Here is a 20,543-nt window from a genome sequence, read left to right on the forward strand (position 1 = left end):
CATTTATATATTATTCCTTAAGATTAATTATATAAACAATGGTTAATCTTACTAGTAATGGAGAGGAGCTTTGTGTTCTGGATATATATTAACCCAGATATTTGCATTCTACCTCATTTTACTTATCATCTCTTATTATTTCTCTCTCTAATTGATATCTCAAAACAGATATCAATTAAAACATGATGTTTTAAAATTTTTTTCAGTGTCACATTTTTGTGTAAATAGTTGCAGTTTAAAACCTACATGTTTGTAATTGATGAAATACCTGCATAGTGATCCAGAAAGTTCTAGGAGCATAATTTTCAAATATTTTTCCATTGTGATTTTTTTAAAAAAGTCTGTGTGAAATAATTACAAATCATGATTCTAAAACAAAAGACTTACAAATAAGAGTAAGAATAGAATCTGAGTTGAATGGTTTTTACTTTTTGGTGTGTGTGTGTGTGTGTGTGTGTGTGTGTGTGTGTGTGTGTGTGTGTGGTTCTTTTCCTGACCATCTGAGTATTGTTTAGAATCATTTCGTATGTAAATTAAAGCAGCTGTACTGAGTTCTTAAATAATAAAGAAATGGTTTCCATAGTAGATATTTCCATTAGAGTAAATTTTTTTCTACTGCAGTTAATGTGTTTTCTCTTGAGTCATGGTGTCTTCAATAGTACCAATTTAAAATTTATAGCAGTTACATTAAGTAGAGTGAGCACCTGAATTATTTGCTCATTTGGAAATTAAGCAAATGGCCTGTTTTAACATCTTCTGCAGAAGAGCATTTTTTAATAGATGTGCTTCTTTCCCTATTATTCCCCATAAAAAAGAAACACAATTAGGGACTTGTTATTATTTATTACTTGATTCAGCCCATCTCCCATGTACCCTTCAAATACATTAACAAGTTTATAAATGTAGAGATTTGAGGTTTTATTTTTTTCATTTTACTTTCTTTTGAGATTTGGGTTTTTAAATATTTTTTTTCTGTAACTGTGTCATATGTTTAGGGAGAAGAGAACATAATATTGGCATCTCCCAAAGGAAGGAAGGAATAGGACATTTTTTTGGCACTTTGAGAGTGTTGAGCTCTTGAGTGATGTAGTGATAAAGAAATGTTCTTGGCCTCTGACACAAGATTTCACAGGGCTAGGGTTCAAGGGAATAGGATGTGCCTTCTATGTGTCCTTTTTCTTCTTGCTTTTTTACTTTTGCTCTGTGTATATAAGCTTGTGAAAAAGGAAAAGCTTTTTTTCAAGTACATTGTCTTTGGTATTATGCCTAAATATTTTTGAAGAAATTATTTTATTTAATTTATTAAAAAATTTTTTTAATTTATTTTATTTTATTGGAAGAAATTATTTCAAATGGAATCCAAGAATGTGGAACTATAGTGTGTGCTGTGTTATTTATAAAAGAGTATAGATGTTCCATGAATATTTGACAAACAGTAAAATATATTAGTATAAAAATATTTTTGTAGGTATTATTTATGTCAGTGCTCTCCAGTAGTACTTTCCAAGATGCTGTAACTGTTCTGTATCTGTGCTGTCCAATACAATAACCACTAGCCACAAATGACTATTGAGTACTTGAAAATGGCTAATGGGACTAGGAATGTAATATTTCATTAAAAAATACATTTGATATAGTGTCTGTATAATGATAGACTTAACAGATTTTAATTTTTTTCTAATTTTGATTTTTTTCAGGTAAATATATGCAGATGATGAACATTCTTAAGCCAATTGCCTTTGATGTTATCCATTTCATGTCTCAGCTATTTGATTATTACTTGTATGCAATATATACCTTTTTTGGTCGAAATGATTCAGTAAGTCACCTTTGGTGGGAAAGTCTGTTTCTTTAAAAATTCATTTATTTTTAAAATGTAAAATTTTTCACTCTCTTTGTATGAAATATACAAATAATATTATTTTTAAAATTATCCATCGAAAATCTAACAGAATTTTTGATGTCACCTTTTTGTCTGCTTAATTACCTTATTTATATATTAATCTTAAGCTCTGATATGATACACATATTTTATGTTATTCAAATTTTGGCAGAAAAAGTGCAGCATCTGTTTTTAACCTTGATGCATTTTGGCAATGAAAAATGTGTGGGTTGCCTTGTTTAAATATGGCTCAGTGTGTAATTACTATATAGTAAATGAGACATTTTTAATATTGGCTTGCAAATCTTAGCAGGCACTCCTACAGTCAGAAGATAATGGCAAGCATTTATTTATTTATTTTTTTTAAATTTTTTTTCAACGTTTATTTATTTTTGGGACAGAGAGAGACAGAGCATGAACGGGGGAGGGGCAGAGAGAGAGGGAGACACAGAATCGGAAACAGGCTCCAGGCTCTGAGCCATCAGCCCAGAGCCTGACGCGGGGCTCGAACTCACGGACCTCAAGATCGTGACCTGACTGAAGTCGGACGCTTAACCGACTGAGCCACCCAGGCGCCCCAAGCATTTATTAAAATAATTGAAAATCTTTGAACTGAACCTTCTGTCTGCCACAGAATCATTTCCTGTACCTCCTTTTTGTGTTTCCACAAGCTCTTACTGCATTTGTCTTTTTCTACTCCTAAAGAAAACAACATGGTATTAGACAGGTACCTTATATGATATTTGGTAATTATTATGTGGTTCACCTAGATAGTCAATAGATTTTTGTGTAAAAGTATACTGCTGGGCCCTATGAATATATCATAATACTAACTTTTCGTATATTTTGTATCTTTTTAAAAACATGTGAATTTATCTTTTAATATGGGATCTGAATTTCCTATTGTTCTTAATTGTCTAATATATTTTTTAGAAAGAATACCAATAATCACAGACAGATTATTGCTACAGAATTTGTTGCTCATTAAATATTAATTCTTTGAATTTGGAAACTCAATACATAAATATTAAAGAAGAAAGACATTCTGGGGTTTTAGCTAATTGTCAGAATCTTTCAGTCTTCTAGATGAGCCTTACTGTGTCTCCTGGGCCAAACCTGCAGACCAGCACTATCCAAGAGAAGTTTAAAGTAATGGAAATGCTCTAAATTTGCACTCATATGGTAGTCACTAGCCACATGTGACCTTTGAGCACTTGAAATGTAATTAGTATGACTGAGGAACTGAATTTTTAATTGTATTTAATTTTAGCTAATTTATTGCTAAATATAAATAGCCACAGGTAGCTCGTGACTATCATATTGGGTAGAACAGTTCTGGACCACATTATTGATAAGATGTGTTAATATAGGGTCCTTTGGAAACTTTTGGGAACTAATACTTTTGGACATGACTTTCTAGCTGATTATAATACTGATTAAATACTGGCACAGATTTGTTTACAGTAGGGTTCACTAGGACCTGAGAAAGTTAGCAAAGTATAGTTAGGTATTTATTATAAAATATGCTGCATATGTTATTTAAAATATAGTATGTTTTAAAGAACACATTAACCTTATAACTTGTATTAAAAGCATTTTCAATCCTGTAAGACTCAGTAACAGACATTTCAGTGTATTCAGGTAATTAGCTGTCAGTGATAAGCATTTCTGTCTTTAACCTGGGTGTCTACCCATATATCATATTAGAAACATTTTGTATTATATGAACCTATACAAAATGTGCATATGAGTGAATATGTCTGAATGAATATAGCATTTACTCTGCCTCTTACTTGTACTTTTTAAGAAAGACTTTTGTTAGAGTATGCTTAGTAATACTAGCTTTATTCGACCATGTGAATATTGAAAACAGCACATCTTCAAATAGAATATAATTTAGATTCTGCTGTTTTTGATTCTGCAAAAATGAAGGAAACACTGTTTAAAGCAAAACAAAGACAATCTATAAAGGGTTTTACAAATTTGTAAAAAGAAACACTTCATCCTTCTACCCATATTTTACTTAGCTTAATTTTACATACATTTAAAGTTTTTTTTGTTTTTGTTTTTGTTTTTTACCTTGCAAGATTATATTCGTCTTAATTAGCTACTTTAAATTCCTTTTGGAACAAGACAATCTAAATAAATAGCATAAATAAGCATATGCAAGTATATAAGATTGAAGAGGTAAACTTTTAATTTCCTAAGAAAATAAGCTTCTAAGTCTTTTAGAAATCCTAGAAATTTCAGTTTTCAAATATGTATGTATGTATGTATGTATATGTGTGTATACATATACTCCAAGTTGCCCTGTTAGCTATTGAGTCTTATGTGGTAGGAGGGGAGGAGTAATTAGGTAATGGGTAGAATAGGAAGAGCACAGTGGTACATAGTTGCTTCTACTTTTCTCCCAGAGAAGAAAGATACTTGTATGAGTGAATTCAGATGGATGCTGCATATGGAAGAATCTGTTTCCCAGGGTTTCTAGAAAGTCATTGGCTGGGAGGCCATAGTGTATGCAGCAGGCTAAGGGATTCTTCCTCTTTAAACTAACTCCTCCAGAAGCTCTTGCTCTTCATTGAACTGTTTATAGCCTACAACACCACACTGTATTATATATCTAATCCATTTGGTTCTATTATAATAATGTTACTTGTAGTGTTGCTTTATCTTGCCTTGCCCCAGCCTTCCATTGGTCACCTCTTGAGTTATGTTTTCTGTGGTTTTTCCTGTTCATAGCCTCTCATGAAGACCATTCTGTAGCTTACCTTAACAAAGTAGTAAGCACATAGTGGATTCTTAGGACACATGGATTGATGTCCTAATTATTTCTTATCCAAGTTAATCTGATGAGTGTTGTTACTTGAAAACAGTTTGTGAGCATCATTTAAAGTTACCTTTCATTAGTGAAACTTCTTTAATAGAGTGTCTGTGATTCAGTTTTTAATTTTTTTATGAACAAATTAACTTCCACTTCTGGATATGTAGGACTACAGTCTAACGGGATGATACTGCCTGTAGAAAACAATTACAAAACCTGAATGTTATACAAAAGACAACTATCTGAAGATACTGGAGAATGAACGAAGCATATAGACTCTGGGTGGGGGAGAGTTCATGCTAGTGTGTAGATTGGGGAAAGGGGAGGTGTAAAAAAATAAATTCCATCTCCATGGCCTTTGAGCCTGGGATTAAGTACAGTTCACTCAGCACAAAGGTAGAGGCAAGCATAGGAAAACTTTGTCTTTATGGATTGGGGAACCAGAAAATTGAAGCCAGGAAATTGAGAACAATGAAAATAGTAGGGGAGAAATTCAGAAGAAAAAGGGCCAGGGAGGGGATTCCCAAGCTTTTTTACCTCCATCTTTGATTAACCCATAACCATGTTCATATGAAACAGATTAACTACAGCCAAAGAAAAAAGATCTGAACAGAGAGTGAAGCTGTTGCATAAGAGACAGTTTGTAGTACAAGCTCAGCCAAGAAAATTACATAATGCAAACAAAGGAAACAGTACCCAGTGGAAAAAAATAACAGAATCCAAAATCTCCAGAATTAAATTGATGATGCAGTCTAACTTCACCCAACATACTTAGAAGTAAAAAAAGCAGAGTACATCCTTAAGTAAAATGAAAGTCAATTTAGTTTGATCCCTTAAGATGTTGGAACTAAGGGATAATATTTTAAGTGGACTATTAGAACTGTCTTGAATAAAGTAGAAAGATGTTTTAAATGTATGAACATCTCAGTAGAGAAGTAGGAAGTTCTAGTAGGAACAGTAATAAAAAGTCAAAGGGAAATCCTAGAACTGAAAAATGCAATTTCAGCAATTAAAAAAAATTACTGAGTGTACTTTACAGCTAAATGGACATGTTAGAGGAAAGAATATGTAAAACGTGAAGATAAATTGGAAGATTGGAAAACAAAATGATCAAAGCCTTAGGGACATGTTAAGTCAAATGATCAAACATACATGTAATTGGAATACCAGATGGAGACAAGAGAGATAGAATGAGGTACAAAAAATATTTGAGGAAACTTTGACCAAAAATTTGCAGATACAAGTTACTAAATGAACAGCAAGCAGAATAAGAACAAAGGAACATACAGCAGGGTACCTCATGGTGAAGCAGTCTCTTGAAAATGACAATAGACTTATTACATAAAGGGACCAATGATCTGAATCAGCTGACTTCTCATGAGAAATTGTGGAGGCTGTAGGAGAGAGTAATACATCTTTAAGGTACTGAAAGAGAGGAAAAGAATGTCCATTCAGAATTTTATATCTAGCAAAAACACCATATCAAGAATGAATGTGAAATTAAGTTGTTTTTAGATAAAAAGAAAAAAAAAACCTAAGAATTTGTCACCAACAGACATGTAATATCGAAATGCTGAATGAATTTTTTTCAGGCTAAAGGAAAATGATACCAGAAAACTTAGATCCTGAGGAAAGAATAAAGAACATTGGTTATGGAAACTACTTGGGGAAATGCAAAAGATTATTTTTTTCTTTTTCCTTTTAATTTATTTATAAACCATATAGCTGTTTAAAAGTGAAATCATAACATTATTTTCTAGAGTTCATAATATATGTAAATATATTACATGTAACAACTACAACAAGATACGTGGGGGGATATGGATCTATAAGATGGCAAGATTTCTGTATATTATGTTAAACAGTAAATGGATTGTGTAATATCAGAATGTATATTATAATTCACAGGACAATGAAAAATAATATTGCAGATTAACTCTTTACCAAAAGGAAAATTAAATTAGAATTCCTTTTTTTAAAAAACTGTTTTTTAATGTTTATTTATTTTTGAGAGAGAGAAACAGAGCACGAGTGGGGGAGGGGCAGAGAGAGAGGGAGACAGAATCTAAAGCAGGTTCCAGGCTCCGAAGTGTCAGCACAGAGATTGATGTGGAGCTCGAACTCACAAACTGTGAGATCATGACCTGAGCCGAAGTTGGACGCTTAACTGACTGAACCACCAGGCACCCCTTCTTTTTTCTTTTTTAAGTTTTTATTTATTTATTTGGAGAAAGAGAGAGCAAGCGCAGGGGAAGGGCAGAGAGAGAGAGGGAGAGAGAATCCCAAGGGGGCTCTGTACTATTAGCTCAGAGTCTGCATGGGACTTGAACTCACAAACTGTGAGACTGTGACCTGAGCCGAAACCAAGAGTCGGACACTTAACCAACTAACCCACCCAGGCACCCCTTAAACTAGAATTCTAAAATATAAAATTCATATAATCAGAAGAGACAGGAAAGGAGGAACCAAGGAACAAAAAAAGATATAACATATAATGAATGGTAGATTTAGACCCGATCAATAATCACATTAAATGTTAATGGACTAAACACTCAAAAGGTAGAGATTGTCAGAATGGATTAAAACAAAACAAAAGAAACACTTTAAATGTAAAAAATACACAAAGTGAGGATATATATATGCATGCGTGTGTGTATAATATGTGTGTGTGTGTGTGTGTGTGTATTTAGAGAGAGAGAGAGAGACCATTAAGTATATTCTAATCAAGTTAAAAGATTGAAATCATACAGAATATGTTCTCTGATGACAATGTAATTAAATTAGAAACCAATAACCATAAGATAACTGGGAAAAAATCTAAGCATTTGGAAATTAACACACTTCTAAATAAAGGTTGGCTTAAAGAAAAAATCATGAGAAGTTAGAAAATACTTAAAAGTGAATAATAGTGAAAGCACAACATATCAAGCTGTGCAATACAGCTAAATCAGTACTTAAGGGAAGTATCTAGTTTTAAATGCCTGTAATAGAAAAGAAGAAAGACTCAGGTAATGATAAGCTTCCACCTTAAGAAAGTAGAAAAAGAAGCATAAATTATGCACTGTGTGTTTTCTTACAAGGGCACCAAACCTCTCATGAGGACCCCACTCTCATGACCTCATCTAACCCTAATTACCTCTCCCATCTCCAGATAGCATCTCATTAGAGATTAGAGCTTTACCATATGAATTCTGAGGGGACAACAAACATTCAGACCATAAATGGAATAAGTAGAATTTACATACCTTGCTTGTAGAAATGAAGAATAATACAGCCACTAGAAAACAGTATGGTAGTACCTTATAAAGCTAAAACTATGCTTATTATATGAATCAGAAATTCCACTGGTAGATAATTACCCAAAAGAATAGAAAATATATGTCTTCTCAAGGATATATATGTGAATGTTCATAGTGACATTATTCAAACTGAAACCCAAATGTGCGTCACCTGGTGAATAAGTAAACACACTGTGATATATCCATATTTTGGAACACTATTAAGCAATAAAAGAGCATGAATTACTAATAGGCTTATAACATGGATGAATTTCAAAAGCATGCTAAAGACAAGAAAGTCAAACACAAAAGACTACACATGTATGATTCTATTTATACAAAATTTTTAAAAAGGCAAAACTGTAGTGATAGATCAGAGGGTAAGATTGGAGAGAGGAAATCAAGTGCAAAGGGCATAAGGGCATTTTTCAAGGTGAGGAAAATTCTATCTCTTGATTGTGTTTTTTTTTTTAATTTTTTTTTTAACGTTTATTTATTTTTGAGACAGAGAGAGACAGAGCATGAACGGGGGAGGGGCAAGGAGAGAGGGAGGCACAGAATCAGAAGCAGGCTCCAGGCTCTGAGCCATCAGCCCAGAGCCCGACGCGGGGCTCGAACTCGGGGACCGCGAGATCGTGACCTGAGCTGAAGTCGGACGCTTAATGGACTGAGCCACCCAGGCGCCCCATTGATTGTGGTATTAGTATAAGACTATACAACTACCAAAATTCATCAAACTATACTTGCGATGGCTGAATTTGACTATATAAAAATAATACTCTAGTGAAAAAAGAGGGAAAATGAAATAATAAAGTTTATAAAATGTAGTGAAAGTAAAATGTATTTTGAAATTACCACATAAAATGAGTTCATGTTTTCATGTTTTACTGTACCATGCCATCACACAACTATTTTAGCTTTAGGATTTCTGTCACATGTTGTGTAAGTAATTACTTGTTTTCATCCTATCTCAGATACATAAGGATGAGGAACAATATGTTGTGTATGTGTATGTATGTGTGTGTATGTATACACAAACATATATATAAATGAATTAGTGAGATGATATATTTTATAGTTTACTATTAATACTTTAAAATTTTTGGCTCATACAGAACATTTTAACATCTTTCTAGAGGTCTATATATATCTATGATTACCTCTCAATTAAATTTATATTCATCAATTGAATCATCACCCAAGGACGCAACTACCTGGCTTTTCATGATTTAACAGTCAACTGTCTCTTCTCATTTATGTTCTTGGGACATTTATATGTGCTTTGACTTTGATGTAGTAAAGCGAATTCTATACTGTGAAATGTTTACTGAGGCTAATAAAAAGTTTTCTTCATTTTTGAATGAGGATTTGGGCTGTCTCTAATTTGTGTTAGAAAAATAAATTTAAAACAGTCTACATTATTATGCTTATACATAAGTATGATGCAGTACACTATCTTTAAGTATCAGAAATCATAAGTTTTATAACTAAAAATAATAACTTATGGGAAAAAGATACTGGTGAGCTCTCTCCTAATTAATTTATGAGATTGACAGATGCTAGTGTGACCTGTAAATGCAAATGTGTGAAATAGTTCTCTTGTTCCCTTAAGGGCTAAGGTTTGACTTGATGTTTTGAAATTTTTAAATGTAGTTTGGAGACCTTCCGAAGACTAAGTATCTGAATGAAAACTCAATGGATACTTAACTTGAGTTAATATGAAGGTATAACATATGAAAGATTATCTCCGAAGTGATGGTAGCATATGCCTTTCTTTTTCTTTTTCAGCTGGAATCAACAGGACTAGGCCTTAGTAGTAGTAGACTAAGAACAACTCTTAACAGAATACAAGAAAGCCTTATCGATATGGTGAGTAATCATTTGGAATTAATTCTTTGGGGTTATATTAAATAAAAATTAACCATCCAATCAACTACATATAAATGTGTGTCTCTATATATATTGAGTGCCTGAGTCCTCAGTATTGCTCTACATGCTTGTAGGAAGTAAATAGAAGTTTCTTATAGTCTGATTGGAGAGAGAAAACTGATCCTCATGAAAGAGTATAATATTGGCTATATATCCAGTACAGGTCCAAAGGGAGGAAAGTTTCATGTGGAAACTTGATTTCAGAGAATGGCTACAGGAAGAAGTGAGAGTTGTGCTAGTCTTTGAAGAGCAGGCAAGGGGTTAGTGGGAAAAAAGAAAGAATGGCATTCCAATTAAGGTTCAGAAGATGAGGACGGGCCTCAAGGTGGGAGCAAGCCTGGCCCAAAGTTTGGCCATCTTTGTGATTGGGATACTGATATATATACTGAAGAGTTGTGTTGCCGGGAGTATTTGGAGCCACTTGAAATTCAAGGAAGAGGCTTGGGTGTAGTTGGCTATGCAGTATGGGGTCTGGATTCTTGACTGTTGGGTCACTTGATGTAATGCGTATTTTAAGAAAATAGATTAGGCAGCAATACAGGGCTGAGCATTTGTAGTGTTTAAGGTAACCTTGGCATTTAAAATAACAATTTTTTTTTTCTTGTGATGGGTCACTGTAGCCAGAGATTTTTGTTGTTCGCCACATTTCTCTGCATCTACATTAATCTCAGGATCCTCTGATTTTTCTTTATTTCTTCACCTACCCAAACAAGCAGTCATTTTCCTCTTTTCTCATAAGCTCTGTGTTATGTACATACTTATGCTATGGAAGTTTTTAGTAAAGCAATGCAGTCATTCATTCTTTTAGGAAATACTCATTGTAATAATTATTATTCGTTGGGCATGGTTGTAGTGCTAGATATTCATCACTGCACAGTAGAGGTACTTCTTTCTGGGAACTTATATTTTATTGAGGCAGACAGATAAACAAATACGTAATATAGTATCAGATACTGAGAAGTGCTAAGAAGAAAATGAAGCAGAATGGTAAGAATGGTGATCTTTGAGCAGAGATGTGAATAAAACGAGAGAGGTATGTGCTCATATCTCAGATGAGCACTGTTTACACAGAGGAAATCACCTATATCCATCTCCCTTATAATTTGGAGATCTTCTTGCTCAGCACATATAAATTTTCATAACACTTAGCTCTGCAAACTACACTTTTTCAGTAAATGTTCATAGAATAAGTGAATAAACTCCAGTCCATGAGTTTCTTGTCTCCTGGCTTAATCTGGCTTTTGTTCTTGGCTTTGTTATCCATTTAATCCTGATCTTCATTTTCAGAGTCCAGGCTCCTTATTTGACCCAACCATTTATTTATTTTTTTTGTTTTTGTTTTGCAAAATCCATTGGCTTCCAACCCCATTAGAAGGTATCTGTGTTTCAGTTTTGCTTCTCCTGGTTTGACACTTAGTACAACCTTGACCATCAATCAGATCTTGTTTTCCAGATCTTAGTCCACAGCTAAAGTTTTTCTTGTTTCTGGTTGAAAGGCTTGAAATTGATGAACTGAATAGTCATAACCAGAAAGTCCAGAGTGGGGTGCAGTTACCTCTAGAACTCATTGCACTTAATCCAGTCTGGGCTTTATGACAGTTGTAGTGATGGATTCCTATTATTATTTTCCTAATAAAATAATAATAATAATAATAACAATAATAATAATAATAATACAGTTTTTTGAAAAAAAGCTTGACAGGTCAAAATTTACCACTAGAGTCATTCGTTCTGACGTCTCTGTCCTGTTAGTTACTAGTTTATGATTGTCAAACTGCAGTTCCAATTTTTAGTCTTAAAGAGTAGATTTGATGCTTCAGATTTTGCCATATGGTGTGTAATGAAATATTATCGAGTAAACAGTGGGACCGAACTAGCTATTCTTTGAGACAAGCTGCCACCCATCTATTGATAACAATGTATCTGTAGCATGTCTGACCAGTTCTGTGTTCATTGGATAAATTTTTTCCAGAACTGGTAGTCAACTTTAGAAATGTATTTTCAGAAACCAGCTACATGCCCCCTCCCTAGTAAATGGTTAGATAGATGTGCCTGCTTTTCTCTTTGGCACTTCATCTTTTATTTTATTTATTTATTTATTTATTTATTTATTTATTTATTTTTTAATATATGAAATTTATTGTCAAATTGGTTTCCATACAACACCCAGTGCTCATCCCAAAAGGTGCCCTCCTCAATACCCATCACCCACCCTCCCCTCCCTCCCACCCCCCATCAACCCTCAGTTTGTTCTCAGTTTTTAGCAGTCTCTTATACTTTGGCTCTCTCCCACTCTAACCTCTTTTTTTTTTTTTTTTTCCTTCCCCTCCCCCATGGGTTTCTGTTAAGTTTCTCAGGATCCACATAAGAGTGAAACCATATGGTATCTGTCTTTCTCTGTATGGCTTATTTCACTTAGCATCACACTCTCCAGTTCCATCCACGTTGCTACAAAAGGCCATATTTCATTTTTTCTCATTGCCACGTAGTATTCCGTTGTGTATATAAACCGCAATTTCTTTATCCATTCATCAGTTGATGGACATTTAGGCTCTTTCCATAATTTGGCTATTGTTGAGAGTGCTGCTATAAACATTGGGGTACAAGTTGGTACTTCATCTTTTAAAGATATCTTTTCTTTAAGTCCTTATCCTTACCATCTCTTAAATCAGATAGCATTTTGGCTCAGAAGACCATGTGAGTAGTCATTGCTTCTTCAGTTTGTAAGTAGTGCTGACTGTTTTTTGACAGGGCCTCTCCAGGGTCCTTACTCCTCCTCCAGTAATACAGAAGTTTTTCCCGAATTTTCTGTTGGTTTCCAGTGTTTTACATGTTAAATTATTATTCATACTGATAAGAATTGGTTTATTATTTTAGAAAATATATTTGTCATTTTCTAGACCTTGATCTCAGGTTTTCATATGCTGGTATATTACTTTTTCTTCACTTCATTAATTTGCATCTACATTGGCAGAGAACATTAATTGGTTTCTTGCTATTCAATACATTCTTTGGCTATTAAAATAATTTATAGCCTAATCAATCTGGAACCACTAGATGGAAGTTGTATGTTTTTTCCTGTATTTCCCCTATGTGTTAGTTAAAATTTTAATGAGCACATTTCTGGTAATTTTTCCATTTTCTCCATATATATCTTCTAAGTTTTCCTTCTCTTTAAGCTGTAAGAGGCAACTTGGAATCATTATGGTCTTAAAAATGCCACCTGAAATCATTTATTGTGTAAATTCAATGTAAATATAAGACAACTTGACACATCAAATAGACTTTCAAGAAAAGGAGTCTACAAGGGGAAGACAAGAAAAGGAAGCTAGTATAGATCACACTGGTACCAGAACTGTGAATTTTTAGTTATCTGGTGATGTTAAATTGTTTGCTTTAAGATATTTGGCTATCAAACCTTTGTGCTTTGATACCTGTGCTTTGATAATAAAAATGTATTTTAAATCGGTCCAGAAAATTCCATAAAAACGACTTCTCTTTGTAGTCGTAATTATTAGTGGCAGGAAAGGTTAAACATTGTGACTTTCACTGTGAAACTAAAGATTTTGATTAAGGCTTTATTCCTCAAAGTCTTCAAAGGGTTTTATATCTTTTCCGTATTGTAGTGGTGTAATCTGAAACACTGATCCAGTTTTGGAGCTTTTCCATTGACAGTTGCAATAAGCACATACCATTTATTTATATCAACTTGACATTGTTGTTATTCTCTTGCTCTCTTCATGGGTATTTTCCTGAATATAAACACAGAACGTTAGCCTTTAAGCAGATAATTACCATAATTTTATGCCTAAAATACCAGTGTTGACTAGGAACAAAGAATGGCATCCTAATGCAAACTCTTTGAAGTGGGGGCAGCAATGCCAGTGATCTCTGCGGGAATGTTTTTGTGAAAGAGCTCTGTGAGTACAGAGGGAGATCAACACATTTGAATTGGAGGTAGGTAAGGAGTAGGTCGAGGAGGTAGTAGGTGAGTGCTTGTGGCCTTTCCCATCATACCCAGAGATCAACTGCATTTCTCTCAGGCTACAGATATAACCTCTCTTTGCCTTCCAGCACCACCTCCCTTTTCTATCCTAAATTAACTAGTTAATATCTACATTCACAGAAACCTTTAGTTTTTAAATATATGGTATATATATGGTGATAACTTATCATAAAAGAATGAAATTCAGAAGTAACTCTGCTGTTACAAATGTGTGGTATTTATGGTTTTTCTGGAGCTCTTTTGAGTTTGAGATTTTACAATATTGGCAGAAAGTTCATGTCTGTTTTTGTCAGTTTATTGCAAAATATTTTGAAAGAGGGTGTGTTTGATGCTTCAAATATACTTATGGAGTCTAATACTCCCAAGTTTCTACTCCTATAAACATAGAAAGAAGCTTACCTGTGCTCATTCAGTCTTACAGCTTTTATACATTCCGAGTAACTGTCAGCTCCTGACTGAACCTCTTTCCATAGGGAACTCATCACCCTTCTTGCTGTAGACTTCTGCTTGATAGAAAGTGCTTTGTTGTGATGCAGCCATTTCTCCCTCTCTGGAACTATTCTGTTATCTATTTCTACCCCATTGGGGCCACTTCGGCTAGCTTAGTTATCTATCTTGCCTGAGTGAGTGATCTCTTCGCCCAATTTCTTTATTAGTTTTTCTTGTTTCAATGTTTCAGTTCTCCTCACCATCTCTTGACTTGTTCTGAGATGGATATTCACAACTCTGACCTAAGAAGAAAATACAGAATATTATAGGAGGTATTGGAAGTAGATGGAAGGCAAGGAGCTACGTGAGGACAGTGTAAGACTCAAGGGATACACGATAGTTGGATAGGTATGTTTGTTATTAAGTCAGTCAGCAAACACGTAATGAGTGTTGGGATACTTTGTGGAAGACCAATGGATGGGCTTTCTGGTAGAAGAGGCACATAAGGAATAAATGAATATCCAGTTTAATGTCAGATTGTGTCAGGAATTACATAGAACTAGGAAAGGGTAGAAAGAGGAGAAAAAGGGTATTAGTTTGTTTAGGGGATCACACAAGGCCTTTCTGGGAAGGTAACATTGAAGTAGATCCCCGAAGGAAAAAATAGAGGAGTGAGCCACCTGAATGAGAATTCATTTATTTAAGAAACATTTATTTAGTGCCTGTTTATTGAACACTTTATATATGATGCCATATCCTGTCTGGGAATTGAGGATACAATTTTGGTGGGGAGACAGCAATCAGACAAAACTCCCTACTCATGTGCAACTTGTTTTCTAATAGAGAGGGAATATTTTGGGGAGAAGTGTTTCAGGTGGAGGGAACAAGGAATGCAAAGACCCTGAAGTTGGGACCATGCTTGGCCTATTCCAGGAACAGCACAGAGGTGAGTATAATTAGAATGAAGCATAGAAGAGGGTTGGTGATAGATAAAACCAAAGAGGTAGCCGGAGCCTAAATCTTATAAGGCTGATTTTACTCTGAGTAACACAAGAAGCTATTAAAGAGCTTTAAGCAGAAGAGCTGAAATTAGGTAAAAGAGAATTATTTTGGCTACTGAGAGAGATGAGGGGGCTTGTACCAAAGTGTTAGCGGAAGAAGTAGTGAAACAGGATCAGATGCTGGATCTGTTTTGAAGGTAGACCTGTCAGATCTGTTGATGGATTGGAAGTGGGATATGACTGTGAGAGGAGTCAATGATGACACCTAACTTCTGGAGAATGGAAGTGCCATTACTGTAGATAGATAAGACTTTTAGGAGGGACACATTTGAGTTCAGTTTTCAGGTATGTTAAATGCACTACAGGTAAGAGAGAGGTCAGGGCTAGCATGTACATTTTGAGCTCTTGGCATGTGGCTGATATTTAAACTGGGAGAGAAAATCCATCTAGGGAGTAGAGTGTGAGTGGGAGAAGTCCAAGGACTGAACTCTAGGACACTCCACTGTTTAAAGATCTAGGGGAGGAGGACAAACTAGCAAAGGAATCTGAGAAGTGGCTGGTGCCTTAGGAGAAAAACTAGAAGGGTATGGTGCTCTGGAAACTAAGAAAGTTTTTCAAGATTAGCTATGTAGGATGCTACAGTAGGTTAACTAAAATGGATATTCAGAGTTGACTTTTGGACTTGGCCATGGGATGCCAGTGGGGACCTTGATAACAGTAAAGACTGTCTTGTCTCCATCAATTAAACTATTAGAGGGCCTGCTGATGCCAGGAGGCATACCAACATCTTAAGATACAAAGGCGGTGAAATTGGTCCCAGCCCTCTAAGAACTCACAGTGAGGTGGAAGGGTCAGGAAACAATTGACTAAGTGTACTTTATGCCACATACAGACATTAAGTATACATGTAGATATGCTAACACAAGAAAGATACTAATTCTTCTTGGGAGATTGAGAAAGTTATAGAAAGGAGGTGAATATGACCTCGCACTTAAGAAATGAGGAGGAAAGAGCCAGGGAGACAAGAAGAGAGCAGGTAAGACAAGAGTGTCAGTAGGACAGGTGTAGCAAGTCCAGTGTGGCTAGACCTTAGAGTCATAGATTACATGGAAATGAGGCTGGCGAGGTAGCTGGTATCACTGTAAAAAGTAGTATCATGGTAACAGTTTAGGCTTTTTTTTTTCTGTAAGGAGTGGATAGTCCCTTGGGACTTTTAAGCTGGGGAGTGGTGTGATCACGTCTCCCTTTTAGGAAGATCACTCGGGTATTCTAAAAATATCAACCAGTGGGGCGCCTGGGTGGCGCAGTCGGTTAAGCGTCCGACTTCAGCCAGGTCACGATCTCGCGATCCGTGAGTTCTGGCCCCGCGTCAGGCTCTGGGCTGATGGCTCAGAGCCTGGAGCCTGTTTCCGATTCTGTGTCTCCCTCTCTCTCTGCCCCTCCCCCGTTCATGCTCTGTCTCTCTCTGTCCCCCCAAAATAAATAAATAAATAAATAAATAAATAAATAAATAAATAAATAAACAAACGTTGAAAAAAAAAAGAAAAATAAATAAAAATAAAAATATCAACCAGTGAACTGTGTGCAAAATGGAGTGGAAATAGGAAAAGCTAGAGGCAGAGGTCTGTATTTGGGGACTGTTAGTCCAGGCAAGATTGCTGTGGGGCCTAGGTCCTAATGAAGCAGGGCAAGAGGAAGAAACAGACATGAGAGGTGTGTGCTAAGGCATGATGGAGGGGAGGAAAGGGAGAGGCATGAATGATTCCAAGGTTTCTCACTTGGACAGTCTGGTAGATGGTGATTTAAATGACCACAGGCATTAAATTAAATAGCATAGGCAGCCAGTTGTAATTTTGTGTTTGTGTGTGTGTGTACCTGTGTGCGTGTACGTGCATGTGTGTGTACACGCACAAGCAGGAGGGGGTGATTATTTTCCTTTTTAGTAGGAAATAAATAATGGAGTGGTGACATTGATTAACTCGCATAGTTTCCTTAACCTGATTCCCCTTAGAGAAAGTGCAGTTGTTCCCAAAATAACTTTTAAATGCTAATTGAATAATTAGAGATTGAAAAGAAACAATATCTTTAGTAGAAGATAAGATATAAAAAAGAACTAAAGAAGAATAAAACCATTTTTCTAACTTAAAAGATTTTATAATGTTTTAGTTCCATTGGGCTAAATTTATAAGCCTGTTATGCTCCCACTGTGCATTTGATATCTTTTTCATTCATAAGGCAAGTGTTGGAGATTTGTGACTATGTAATTGATTTAAGAAGTAACCTAGATTTACATTTTGTACACTTTTAGATTTGTTTGTGTCCAAATTCTGTGCAATAATTGTCTTTGCGGATCTTTTAAAGCTCAATACACTCTGCTCTCCGGGCATCCCTTTCTTTTATTCCCATTAACCATCTATCTTCCTTCTCATCAGCAGTGTGACTACAGACTTACACAATACAGTTAGTCCAGTTTCAGTTTGTAAGTGCATTCTAGTCCTGCCTTCTTGAGATTATACCAAAGTTAACCTTAATTAAAGTTCAGATGTGAAATGGTTGATTATATCATGATTTTGTAATGTTGCAGCATGATGATCCTCAAGAGGCAATCTCTTTCCTCGTTTACAGGTTCTTGAAGGGCATCTTACTATTGTCTTTATGAAACATCTGCCAATTCATAAAGATTGCTTGTGTTGGCCAACTTTAGGTCATGCACAGATAATAATGGCACATAGAGTTGGGTCATATTCACTTAGTACAAAAAGGAAATTTCCAGTAGTTAGAAAATATAAAGGAAGGAAAAGAAAGAACAGAGACTAAATGTAATTAATATGTATGCCTACGAGTATTTTAATTATAGGTCCAGTTTTGTAAAATCACATGGTTTATTGCTATTAGATTTGACTTCAGGCTGTGTTTGTACTTGTGTTATATTTTCAGGAAGTTTCAGCAGATCCTACTGCCACACTCACAGCAGCAGAAGAGAGAAAGGAGAAGGTACCAAGCCCACACCTCAGTCACCTAGTGGTTTTGACATCTGGGGATACATTATATGGGTTGGCAGAAAGAGTGGTCGCCACAGAATCCTTGTAAGTTGTTAAAAACAGTTGCTTTGCCATTAAGTACTTAAGAAAAGTTTAAGAGTAAGCATTGTATAATTAGATTTCTAGCTGTATACATCTCCCTCTTCTGAATGTTACTTATATATTTCTGAGAAGTATATCCTAAAATAGATTACCAATTGATTTTTAAAACTGCATGGTTGTTTTTCAGTTCTATAAATGAAAGAAGGGAAATCTTTTAGGTTTCAGTCTTTAGCAAGATGACCCTTGCTTTAAAGTAAAACTTTAAAAGAAAAAGTTGTAGTATACTTTATATTTTCCTATTGAATTGTGGTTCTAGAGAAACTGTAGTTACATTGTTAGTTTAGTGGTAGATATAGTCAGCCCTTGACACCAGTGAGAATATTTCTTGACCTTTAAAAATCCCCCGATTTTTAATACACTTAACGCATATGACTTCTTCCATAAAATGTAGTCCAATATAACTTGAGTTTTTGTGTACATAACAAAATGTAGAGAAAAATGGGATAGCTGCTGGCAGTTCTCCAGGCAAATGACTCCCACTCCTGCACACAGCTTCCTGACCTGAAGTTCACGTGTATGTCTCAGCCAAGTGTCACATGGGGTTACTTCTGAGAAGTGCCAGATGTTAAATCTGTGAATTTAGAGATCTGTTCTGTATAATTAAATAGGATCTTCATAAGAAATCCTTTCAAAAAATACTGTTGTATTTTTTCTTCAGTTTTTTTTTTCTGTGATCTTTGCTCCTGTCTCACATGCAAAGCAGCATAGCTCTTCACCTTGTAGTTTCCAGAGTAGTTTTTTGAAGTCCCTCTTTTTGCACCTCTGCTCACATTCAGCGATAAACTCAGCATTAAGTTTTGGGTAGGTTGTAAATGAGCTAATACGAGGCAGTTCACTAAAGTGGGAAAGAATTTTAATGGTTAAACTTTGGCTTAGAGATCTCAAAGATTACAAAAGTAGTGACAGGCTCTAGATCCTGCACTCTGCTTACACGGTGGGTTATTTGTTCTCTTTAGGGTATTTTTGGCTGAACAGTTTGAGTTCCTTCAACCCCATCTGGATGCTGTGATGCCTGCAGTCAAAAAGCCCTTTCTTCAGCAGTTTTATTCACAGGTCAGAGATGGTCTTGGAAATCATTTCAACTGTGAGCAAGATAAGATTGTCACACATTATTTCAGGTGTTTTAGCTAGTGGCCAGTCTCCGTATTCCACGAGAGCGATTAGAATATGTTTATTCACTCGTGAATTCCTGTGTTAAATACTTACTGAGCACCTCATATAACTTTTAGTCTAATGAGAGAAAGAGAGAGAGAGCCCATCAAAACTGCATTTACAATAAATTGCGATAATGGGAAGGAAATAGCAGCAGGCTGTTTAAACTTTGGCTGGGGGCGGGGAGGAAAGGAGGTGTGGTGGGAGAAGGTTGTCTGGAAAGGCTGTCTGGAGGAAGTGATGTTTAAACCAGACCAGCTGGGTATATCAGTATTTTCCAAACCAAGGGAATGGCTTACATGAATATCAGCCAGTGAGAGCATGGTAGATGTAAGCAGCTGAAGAAAACTCAAATTGTCAGAGCAGGGAAGAGGGCTAGCGATGAGAAAGATGGCTAGGTGATAAGCAGGAACCACATGGTGCGCAGTGTTCTCAGCCAAGAGGTGGGCTTTATTTCGAGGGTACTGGGAAGGTCCCGGAGGATTTGAAACAGGTAAGGGGTGCAGTTGGTGTGTGTGTTAGAGTAGTTGGCGGCAGTAGATGGCAAGCCTGCAGGTAGGGAGACTGGCTTGCAGGCTCTTACAGAAATACAGTTGAGAGGACAAAATCTTGAGGTTGGACATTTAGAGTAGAAATGGAGAGAAGTGTAAAAATTTGAGAAATATTTGCTAGTCTCCATGAGTATCTCTGGTTCTTTAAAGTTGTAGTATCCGTGGCCTCAAACTGATTGTATGCCTCAAGATTATGTTTTGAGTAAGACCTCTACCTATGAACTAAAGTGTTTTCGTAATTGAAATCTTCAGGTATACAGTGTTTTATTTTTAGATGTGATGTATACTAGAAGTAGGCAAAAAATATTTTTGGTAAATCTGAGGTTTTTAGAAAATATCTGTCATTTTTCA

The 20,543-nt window shown here is 35.5% G+C and overlaps 1 protein-coding gene across 2 annotated transcripts in view; it reads left to right on the forward strand.

Moving 5' to 3' along the window:
* The window catches only part of VPS50 (VPS50 subunit of EARP/GARPII complex), a 138,681-nt gene that overhangs the window by 108,485 nt on the left and 9,653 nt on the right, over nucleotides 1–20,543 (forward strand). For both annotated transcript variants that reach the window (XM_047842862.1, XM_047842869.1), the window contains exons 21-24: nucleotides 1,698–1,819; nucleotides 9,770–9,850; nucleotides 18,284–18,432; nucleotides 19,446–19,542. In XM_047842862.1, coding sequence (XP_047698818.1) covers nucleotides 1,698–1,819; nucleotides 9,770–9,850; nucleotides 18,284–18,432; nucleotides 19,446–19,542 — 449 coding nt within the window. The remainder of the gene's footprint in view (nucleotides 1–1,697; nucleotides 1,820–9,769; nucleotides 9,851–18,283; nucleotides 18,433–19,445; nucleotides 19,543–20,543) is intronic.

The sequence above is a fragment of the Prionailurus viverrinus genome, chromosome A2 (genome assembly GCF_022837055.1).
Source record: "Prionailurus viverrinus isolate Anna chromosome A2, UM_Priviv_1.0, whole genome shotgun sequence".
Lineage (NCBI taxonomy): Eukaryota > Metazoa > Chordata > Mammalia > Carnivora > Felidae > Prionailurus > Prionailurus viverrinus.